This window comes from Cryptomeria japonica, chromosome 5 (assembly GCF_030272615.1).
Source record: "Cryptomeria japonica chromosome 5, Sugi_1.0, whole genome shotgun sequence".
In the NCBI taxonomy this organism is placed as follows: Eukaryota; Viridiplantae; Streptophyta; class Pinopsida; order Cupressales; family Cupressaceae; genus Cryptomeria; species Cryptomeria japonica.
In genome coordinates this window covers 138027281-138038626 of record NC_081409.1, presented here as the reverse complement: position 1 = coordinate 138038626, position 11346 = coordinate 138027281, and the positions used below count along the sequence as shown (strand labels likewise).

At 39.3% G+C, this 11346-nt stretch overlaps 1 protein-coding gene across 1 annotated transcript; it reads right to left on the bottom strand.

Annotated features, from left to right (window-relative positions):
- Positions 1 to 1604: 1604 nt before the first annotated feature.
- On the bottom strand, positions 1605 to 4136 carry LOC131042687 (L-type lectin-domain containing receptor kinase IX.1). The gene has a single exon (XM_057976011.2). It carries the CDS (start codon positions 3873 to 3875, stop codon positions 1845 to 1847), a length of 2031 nt encoding a protein of 676 aa, XP_057831994.2. The 5' UTR covers positions 3876 to 4136; the 3' UTR covers positions 1605 to 1844.
- Between the last annotated feature and the right edge of the window lie 7210 nt (positions 4137 to 11346).

Sequence of the window (11346 nt, the reverse complement as noted above, 5' to 3'; positions counted from 1 at the left end):
ACTACTTTACCAAATACTTCATAGAAAATCATTACTAAGGTAATGGTTATATAGATCATACTCATGGTATATGGTATTATGAAAGATGAATAAATAGGTTTCCCTTAGAGAAAAAATATTTTGATAACTTGAACTTGGCTTGGGAAAATAGCAAATGAGCTTATTAGTGGGGCTAAAATGCATTGTTGGTCAAGTTATACTTCGATACAACTTATAAAAATATGTTGGATTACATCTTTAATATGTTGTGATGGCTAGGTTTTCACCTAATATCCATGCACATGTTAGAATTTTATTCAAAGATGCCAATGTCCTCTTCTTATTAAATATTCAATGTCAAAATCAATTTATTTACAATGTTCTATTAGATAGGGATGTCCTTTATCTCCATTTTAATATGTGCTTACAACAAATGCATTGGGTTATCTTTCGAAAAAATCTAATTAGATGAAGCTCATATCAGGCATTATTAGTTAGATGGGTATGGCAGTTTAGTAACACTTGAGATTTCAATAGCTTGAATTGGTCTCCTTGGCAAGTTGTTGAAGAACATTTCAGGTTGAAAAGTGATTGCAAACATTTTTTTAATTTTTGCTAGTCATTTGTCCCCTTGGATTTAACTATGAAATTGTGTATGCTTGTTTGTTTCATGTAATTCTTCAAAGATTGGTAAATTGGATGTTCTCTATCATCTCAATTTGCTTCCACCAAAGAAGATTTATCTTTGTCTTCTTTATTTTTTGCTCCTAAATCCTTATATTAATCTTGAATGGAAATGCAAATTTAGCAATAAGTTTTCGATCAAATTGAGTGTTAAACTATGGAAGTTTAAAGTGCAGTTTTATTCGCAAGTGTTATGGTGGAAAATTCTATATTGTAGAATATTTGTTTGGGATATGTTGACTAATTAAATACCCATTTTGCAAGTCTTACAAAAAAAAATGAAACATATTTTTTAGGATTTTTTTTTTTGTCAAAAAGCAATGGTAAGTTGTTAGAAGAGAGTCGCCTACTATTTTTTTAATTAAACATTTAAATTGAGAAAAAAACTATTTTTGAAATAGATTTATATAATAATGTGAATGTTGATTTTGTTAGACACATCATCTTAATTGCATATATGAAAAATTGAAATGTTCACTTATTTTTTCCAATTCTAATTTTGATATAAGACTATAATTATGAACTTTAACATCTTCCTTGAATCGCAGCTCTACTTTTATAATTAGATAACAAATCAAAGTACAAATCTCTCAGCTTCAAATCAACGATACATTAGTATAAATATGAAGGCTACTTTGTTAGATGAGCTGAATCAGTCATGCCTTACATATATACTCAACATAATGATTCAGTTGTATTCCTTCTTATTATATATATTGGTACAAAAGCTCAAAGATGGTCCTCCATATTTTAACAGACGGCCGATGGTTATCATATTTCTTTTCTAGAGTTTTAAGGTTTCCCCTCTTCGCAGCCTCGTTTCGATGGCTGCTTATTTTTTATTATCTGTTTTCTTCGATAGAATACGAAACAAAAGATTTCAGAGCTTTTAGATCAGATCAAACTCCATATAAAATGCAGTCTCGAAAAAGCCACCGAAAGAAACAAAAATTGGTTGGCGCGCTTTTAAAATCATAAATAGTTTGGAACTTTCTCATATAGAATTACATACAAACTGTATACCTAATCAGCTAAAGCAGGTAACTACAATGAAAAAATTGCTTGAGTTCAATCTAACCACCTACCGACCTCTCGCCGTTTATCAAATCCTGTGGGCAGACTGCGAGTTATAAACAGTGGTTAAACGCCAGGGTGGCGGTCAGACTATCATACGCTGAATCTCAGCGCGGTACAACTGTGGAAACCGGCTGCGACCGGTCACTACTAGTCCCGTACAAAGAGGTCGTGGACAACACATCGCTGGGCCGTACAGGATGGCCGTAAAAAAAGACAGGTACAGGTATGGTCGTCGGAATATTTGGCAAAGTCTCTTCGAATCTCAACGCCTTGACGACCTGCCTCATGGAAGGCCTGCCTTCGGGATCAGGATGAGAGCACCACAGTCCCACCATTAACAATCTCTCCATCTCTTCTCTGTTAAACTCACCGCGCAGACTTTCGGCCGCCGCATCCAAAACCCTACCCTGAGAATACAAATCCCAGACCCACTGCACAAGCCTCATGCTGTAATTTTCTCTCAGTCTCTGGTCCAAAGCCCTTCTTCCGCAGGCAATTTCCAGAGCAACTGCGCCGAAGCTGTAAACATCCGATTCAGGAGTCGATTTCCCAGTTATCACGCATTCCGGGGCTAAATAACCTAGGGTTCCTGCAACTACTGTGGTGTGAGAAAACGCCTCTGTATCGCGCTCCACAAGCCGGGCCAGGCCAAAATCCCCTAATTTTGCATTGAAATTGGAATCCAGCATCACATTACTGGACTTGATGTCCCTGTGCAGAATACATTGGTCCCAATCCTCGTGAAGGTAAACCAGAGCAGAGGCTATGCCGGATGCTATATTGTACCTGCGGTTCCAATCCAGAGCGCCTGACTCAAAAATACGCTTGTCCAGGCTTCCATTTGGCATGTATTCATAGACCAGAAGCAATTCCCCTCTTTCATGGCACCATCCCAAGAGCTGGACCAGGTTACGGTGCCCTAGCCGAGTGATTATGCTGACCTCTGCTACATATTCTTTCTTGCCCTGTTTCGATGCCTCAGAAATCCGCTTCACCGCCACAATTTCATTCGTGCCCGGAAAAACCCCTCTGTACACATATCCGAAACCCCCCTGTCCCAGCTTTTCACTCTCGCTGAAATGTCTGGTGGCGGCGTTCAGCTCGGCGTATGTGAACTTCCGCGGGCCTTGGGTGAACTCTTCGTCCAGTGCCATTTCAGTCTCGCGCTCTGTTTTTGTCCGCCTCCTGTGCCTTCTACGCCGCCATAGCCAAACCCCAGCGAATGTGAAGCCACAGAAAATGGCAGCGGTGGCGATGATTACAGCAATCAGAACACTTTTAAAACCCTTCCGCTTCGATTTTCCTTTCCCCTGATCCGCAAGACTGAGAAAGGAAGCATTCCAGGAGGTTTTGCAGGTGAGATTCCATGAGACCAGGGCATGGCTCTCTGTTCCCATTGAAGTCGAAGCCGAGAAGCCTGCCATGACATTTTCAGGAAGAAAATTGGCCAGATCTATGTCATAGCTCAACACAGGGGCCGCTGATTTCGAAGCATTACGTGACAGAAATACTTGAAGCTTCTTCACCCGCCCATCATAATCCACCCAGGCGTCCCATCTTTTCCCGTCTTTCAGACTTCCATTAACCACCGAATAATATTTCTCCGAAACCACTGTATTTACATCGATTCCGACATGATTGTCATCCGGATCATGGGAATTTTTATCCGTGTCGAACTCCACTGCAACTATCTGGTTCCTCGGATTGTCTATTGTGGATGAATTGAAAAGGCCGAGCCATTTACCTGCAGAGAGCACCGGTGTCTGAAAATCAAGCGGCGCCATGAAAAAGGCCATGCCTCCCCCTGACCCGAACTCGTTGCTCGCAGATGGATTGATTCTGAATTCAAAGTGAGTTGAGAAGGTTGCCAGAGCCCCTGAAGATTTGTTCCACACTGGAATGGATTTGTCAAAAACAGCCCAGCCGACGCTGTAGGTTTTGCCGCTTCGATCTGTGGTGAGTTCAATGAGATTCCCATCACCGCTTTGCTGAAAGTAAGAATCATACAGGAGCTTAATATGGTCGACATGAGAGTTGTCGAAGGAAGGAAAACTAAAGCTGAGGCTGCTTTCTCCTTTACCAGGGGCTACACAAGTAGCAGCATAAAATGTCAAGAAAGCAAGAAAAAAACTCATTTTGGAGACTCTGGTCCGGCCTTCCTGGCATAAAAGATTAACTGATCCTCCCTACAAATTAATTCCTCTGTCTCAGATACAAGCTGCACCTAAAATGGGTTCTGCTGGTCTCCAATATGACCGACCCTTCAAAATACAGTTGCAAAATGATCATACCAGTGTTCCATTCAAAGCCACTTCTTTTTTGTCTTCTGAGTAAGCCCGATATTCCCAGTTTCAACTGATGAGCTTTTTTGACCAACTTCTATTGAGCCCACGTATTGAGTGGAGCTTCAAGACTAAGTGCTCCACCACTTAACCCACGTGCAACTCCGTCTATTTTTGACGTTTTTGATACGTCAGCGTTCTCTTTGGGTTGGTTATGTTGAAAAAATGAAATTAAAAATAACAGATGTTTAGGTAACTGGAATCCACACGTGTAATCAGCTTTGATAATAATAATAATAATTAAAAACTCCACATTTGCATTTAATCCCATTAAAGATTTTTATGATCGTACTGCATAACAAGTGATCAATTTTGCGTAACTGCTAAAGTAAGATTTAATTATTAGTACTGTTCATGTCTTCAAGTATTTTATAAAACTCAAAAGTAAAATGTAGTTATTATTAAATAATTTAATTTTAGTTACAGCTGGAGGGATGTTTTAAATATATCTATTGATTTGGTTCACACTTGTGAATTATGACTAGCATAGATTTTTTATATATTAAATATTGGTGTTTTGGTATTTATATTTTAACACTTTTTAAATGAATGTATTTAAGATATATTAATTATTAGATTTTTAATTAATATTTATAAAATTAGTTATTAATTATTGAGCAAATTTTTAGATTAAATTGTGTGTAGTTTTCATTCGATGTCGAGTAATCTATCATCATGGAGAAGAATACGTGGTGTTTTAGATTACATATATATCCTTATATAATTATATTTATTATAAAATCGATATGATTATTGAGAATTATTATATAAATGTGGGATATTTTGTGTATGGTGTCTTTTTCTATTTAGGTTTGTGTTTATTTTGAGGTAACGTTTTGGTATTCATACATGGTAATAAATAAGGTAGTCTTGTGTAAAGTTAGGCTCATTAATTTTATCATCCTTTGCTTAATGATATATCTTACTTTTATTTGCACATTTTCCTATACATTTGACTTATTTATGTATTATCCATGTTGATTTGTACATTAATCCTTGTATTGCCTCTCTTTGTTATGATCCATTTTACCTGTCTAATCCTAGGTAAAGTTTGTGGTCACACGGTATTTCCTACAACACATCAACATGGATAATACATAAATAAGTCAAATGTACAGGAAAATCACAGGGGCTTCACTTAGTGAACCTAGGTTATAGTACGTGCGTTCATGGCATACTAAAGAATTCCCCCTATTTTCAAAAGATATTGCCCTAAACTCCTTTTTTGTCACCCCCTCCCAATACATGGGCTGGATTTAAAGCCCCCTATTTTTGCCAGATATTGCATTTTTCATAGCCCGAATTTAAAAACCCCCTATTTTCACTGATAAGCAATATATTGTACCCTCATTTTTGGGATATTAAACCTCCCAATATGAATGAACGTGATATAATATTGCCTAAATTATCCATGTTGATTTGTACATTAATCCTTGTATTGCCTCTCTTTGTCACAATCCATTTTACCTGTCTAATCCTAGGTAAAGTTTGTGGTCACAAGGTCTTTCCAAAAAATGCAAAATCAAATTCACTTAAATTCAAGTTTGGGTTTATTGACCCCCTTTATCTTCCCACCTAGAGCTAACTAAGTACACATTTGTGTGATCTATTTTTGAATGTACTTGTATTGAAAAATATATTTATTTTCATTGATTTTATAATGAAATCAAGTGATCTTGATACATGTTTTAGAGCATTTAGAAGAGAAAATCAATAATGAAAAATATCGAATTTGGTGCTTAAAAGGAGAAACAAATTTGATTTATAAGCACTTACAAGTTGTCTTTGATGATATAGTCTTTCATTGATTTGACATTCTCACATAGATTGACACATCAAGAAATAGAATTCAAGTATTAAATCAAAGTTCTAATTCCCAACTGGGGATGACCTCACAACGCACTGGTTAGCTGTGAGCCTCCTACATGGGAGGTCTTGGGTTCGAGTTTGCTCAAGCTCCATGTGTCCCACTCACGTTCGAGTTTGCTCGAGCTCCATGTGTCCCACTCACAAGCAATGGAGAGATAAGGTGATGCTTAGGCATGGAAGATAGGATGACACAAGGAGAAATAAGGGTGTAATGTCGAACAAATATGAGGATGAGGCCCCTAAAAAATGTGGTCTTAATGGTTCATATCTCTAGTTAAAAGCGATCCGGCTTCAACCCATTACCAAACAAAAAAAAATTCTAATCCCCAACTATAGACTTAGTTTGAGACTAAAAACTATAACTAGATCAACAAAAAAATATTTGAGAATTAGTGTCAACATTATCATTTATAGAACAATAATATTACACATAATCATAGAAAAGTAGGTGCATATAAAGTCACACCCTTAGAGTCCATATAAGGCATACATCAAGATCATAAAATATAAAATACACCTTTCTAAGGTGTGTTGGTAAACATATTTGTCACTTTGAAATATTCAATTATGTGCCCAATGGAAGAGTGACAAAAAGGCTTCCAACTGTTGGATAGATCGTTCTTTGGATACGATCTTCCTCTGCGTTTGAGAGGGGAAACTCCCTCGTATAATAGAGGTATTTTTAAATATAATTAACTTGTAAAGGAAAAGGGGAAAATAACTACAAATGAAATTTAAAGAAATTTACACAACAAACATACGATTGTCATTCAGATTTCATTGACTTCACTATCAACTCTAGACCACGCATAAGAAGGTAGTGAAATGAAGCATTAAAATTTGCATAACATCTATATACTCCAAAGATACCAAAGAAGCCTATAATGTCATCTTTTGACATTTGTGTGCCCTTATGATTTGTCATTGAGAGCCGATCTGAGATATCTGGAACGAATTAGCAAGGTGGAAGCTCCCTTTTGGCATGAGTAAGGTATTTAGGTCTGCGAAACTAGAAAATTTGGGTTCAACCTCTGCAGGAAGAGGTTCCCCCATGAGTCGCCAAGAACTGTAGATAATATCTATGCTTTTGGGGGTTTGTGATCAAGGCACCGATGGAAATGTATCAAAATTAGCTCGAAGGAGATCCCGACTGGTCAGAGGTAAGAAAAACCGAAAATCCTATTTTCGGTATTTTGGTCTATGTTTCAGTATTTTGCATTTCCCTGTCCCTTAACTCGATAGCCAGAGGCATGGTGTTAAGAGAATGAAACTAGATCTTTTGAAGACCTTTCCAACGGTGTAAATGGCTTGAGATTTTGAGCGTCGAGCGAAACGTTATGATCTCACCAAGTCAAGACGAGTTTGTTGCTATTCGTGGGGAGTAGGTATGAGCGCACCACATGTCAGCATGGCGTAGTTTCTCATAGGCCCGCGGCTTCGCACTCTCCGGTGGCATGCGGGGGTGCCACATGTCAGCACCACGGGGTGTTCAACGACGACGAAGAGAAAGAGGGCTCCAAGAGCTCTGCCCGCGTGCCGCGTGGACCGACAAAGCGTGGGCCTGAAGATTTTTTGAGCCTGAGGAGATTTCAAAAGTACGCCATTGTTTGTTTTGAGGGTGAAAGGCCGCAGGAGGCGTCGCATAGTGAAACTAGATGACGCGAATGAAGGAAAAGCAAAAAGCCCGCCTGATCTAGCGGTTGGAATAGAAAAAGTGAATTTCAGGTGGAAACCATGCCACACACATGGAAGAAAATAGTGATGCAGAGATCAATCTCAGGATAGTTGCAACAAACTTCATGATGACGGTGGACATGCGGCAAGCATGCAGAAGTCCCTTGGGTTGCAACCATCATTCCAGATCAAAGATTTTTTTATTATATAAACCTGCGAGCATATTGTAAAAAGGGTTCAAAACTTTCAGAAAGAAGCAATTAAGTTTTCTTAGTTAGAATTTTTGGCCTTTTAGCTATTATTGTTTTCTGAAGACGGTTAATCAAATTGTGCCTGCAGCCTTTGTGATGCCTCTTTTCAACATGCTTTGATGGGTTTCTATGCTTTCCCTTGTGATTTTGATAACTTTGGAAATATATATCTAAGACTCTGCCGATTAAACTATGTTCTGCACTTGTTATCTAGTACATGCATGATTGATATTTCTTTATGTTGCAAAGAAATTTTGATTGTTTCCTAGCCGTGGTTCTGTCCGAAAATGTAGATTGTTGAATGAGCTTTAAAACCTAATGTCTTTGGGTTTCATATGCTGTTAATGTTTTTATAAAATGCTTTGGCGTATCCCCTCAGTAGTTTAGATATTATTGTTTTGAGTTTCCTTCTTCCCCTTTTCTCAAAACCATAAGGAAGAGCCGACTTCTTAAACCCTGAGGTCATTTAGTGAGTCTCATGCAATTGGTCCCCTGTCACTGAATTTCCCATAAGGCTGTTTGCTTTCAGAGTAAAATTTAGAGTCAACAGTTCTTTTACTGGCACGCCTGAGATTTGGTGCATTTTTTAGCGTTTTTAGCCTTGAGGAGGTATTCTGCAAGCACCTGACGACTGTGCAGGTTCAAATAATTTGAGTGATTCTAATTGGCATGTACCCGATTCTCTATTTTTAGCATACCTTTTGCTCTTGTTTAAAACATCATCTGCAGATCCTTTGTTTTCCTTATGCTTTATTATGGAAGGATATTATGAACGGTGCATGTTTCCACTTCCTTTCCATGGAAATGCAAGCATTCCAGCTACCTATCAACAATACCAAGCTGACTATGCTTCTAATTTTGCTTCGTTTTCCCTTGCTACAACAAGTTATGGGCAATTTCCTAATTCTTGCCTCCCTCCCACCCCTCCACAACCTTTTTGGTAGCCTGCATATGCTTGCCAACAACCGAAAGAGGTTTATTATGTCTCCCATCAGCATGTCAACCCCTTCCTCGATCATCAAAATGTGCCAATCTTGGAGAATGTTAGTGTCAGAGAAATAATGATGAATTTCCAAGAACAGTTGAAGGCTACTGATTTGGAGAAAGAAAATTGCCTACAACAAGATCAACTTGCTTACCAGGCCCAACTTCAACAGTAGTAGACAAAGGCACGAAGAAAACTACAAGAGCAGTTGCTTGCCATGCAAGTTTCTACTAGGGAAGAAGAGTTCAAATGGCTATCGATTATGGAAGAGAAGCTCACACGAGAAGGGAAATCAGCCACAAGTGGAGCTCCCAAATTTGAAACCCCAAGCACCATGCAGGGGATACCTTCTAATGATCCCCCTCGATCTATTTTGCAAAAAATCTTTCCCCCTCAGCTCCCTATTCCTGATACCATTTCACTCTTTAAGGGTGGACCTGTAAGTTGGAGGGCTGATTGGTCTCGTGAATAGACGAAAGAAGAAGAGCAATTTGCTGGTTGTGAGCTTCTATATGCTTGCAAGGTTGAAGAACCACCCTTAGCACCAAAGGAAAATGAAGGTGAGTAACCGCAACAACAATGCATCAACCAGATAAGGGGGCAAAATGAAGAAGGGGATTTATTCCTTTCATTTGATGAGCTTCCTTTCTTTGTTGACCATGAGGAAGAGGAGTTTTCCATTTCTACAATGGTAGAAGTCTTAAAGAAGCGGATAGATATTGAAAAGCATGGAAAAGTTTAGGAGGTTGAGCAGGAAGATAGGATCGATGCTTCCATTGATCATTATGAAGATCGCCATGAAGTAAGGGTGATCTCTATTGTGGAATGAAGCAAAGAGGAGACTGATGAAGACCTATTTTGGGATGAGTTAGAAGCTTTCTGCTCATCTATTGGCATCAAGCCATCATCTCCTAAACTGGAGGATTGTTATGAGCGTGCAAAACAAGAGGAGGTTTCCATACTATCAGATGAGCCATCAGGTTTGAACCCTGTTAGTCAACAAGACCGCGAGGAAGTAGATAATGATTGCAAGTCTAATGTTGATTGCTTGGACTTGATACTCTCACGAGGATGCCCCGTCTGACATCTAGCTCAACTAGAGAACTGCAAGTCGCCCCTGGTCATGCTCACCTCTAAGCATGAATATGAGCATCAAGGAGAGCAGGTTCAACCCGCCCATTCACTATAAGAAGAAACCAGTCAAGGATGGGCGAGATTCTTTGTTCCTAACCCGTGGGAGGCATTCCAATGGTTTGTTGGATTCTTATTATTTTTCCCTTTATGGTTGCTTGTCCAAGAACATAAGAAGCATAAGAAATTGGTCAGAAAGGGAAGTTATTTTGATAAGCCAGTTAATGGCTTTGTTTAATTTCATTTTAGAGTGTGGAGATCATGTAAATAACAGTTAGATGCATTTTCCTTTCCAAGAAGTGCGGTTGCACATGCTGCATTCTCCTTAAAAGAATGCATCTTTTAGTTTCCAGTCTTCCTCCAAGTGCAATAGTGCACATGTTTTGTGGATCCTTTTTGTGACTCTGTTCCCAATGGACAACTAAGGCTTCCGGTTTTCTAATGTTGACGTTTGTGTGCCCTTATGATTCATCATTGAGAGCTGATTTGAGATATTTGGGATGAATCAGCAAGGTGGAAGCTCCCTTTTGGCATGAGTAAGGTATTTAGGTCTACAAAACCAGAAATTTTGTGTTCAACCTCTGCAGGAAGAGGTTCCCCCGTGAGGCGCCAAGAATTGTAGATAACATCTATGCTTTTGTGGGTTTGCGATAAAGGCACCGATGGAAATTTATCAAAATCAACCCAAAGAAGATTCGAACCGGTTAGAGGTGAGAAAAATAAAAAATCCAATTTTCGATATTTGGGTATATGTTTTAGTATTTTGCATTTTCGGAGGCGTTCGGAGGAAGATTTGGGGTCGAAACTATTCCTGGTCCTTTAATTCGATAGCTGGAGGCATGGTGTTAAGGGACTGAAACTAGACCTTTTGAAGACCTTTCCAACGGTGTAAATGGCTTGAGATTTTGAGCGATGAGTAGAAAGTTATGATCTTGCCAAGTCAAGACCAGTTTGTTGTTTTTCACGGGGAGTAGGTACGAGCGTGCCACATGTCAGCATGGCATATTTTCTCATAGGCCCGCGACTTCGCACTCTCCTAGTGGCACGCGGGGGTGCCACGTGTTAGCACCACGGGGTGTTCAACGACGACGGAGGGAAAGAGGGCTCCAAGAGCTCCGCCCGCGTGCCGTGTGGACCAACAAAGCGTGGGCCCGAAGATTTTTTGAGCCTGAGGAGATTTCAAAAGCGTTCCATTGTTTCTTTCAAGGGCGAAAGGCTGTGGGAGGTGTCACATAGTGAAACCAGACGATGGGAATGAAGGAAAAGCAAGAAGCTTTCCTGATCTAGCGGTTGCAACAGAAAAAGTGAATTTCAGGTTGCAACCATGCCGCACACATGGAAGAAAATAGTGATG

Bases quoted from the DNA above. Each gene is read 5' to 3' on its own strand.
- LOC131042687 (XM_057976011.2), bottom strand. From the start codon at position 3,875: ATGAGTTTTTTTCTTGCTTTCTTGACATTTTATGCTGCTACTTGTGTA.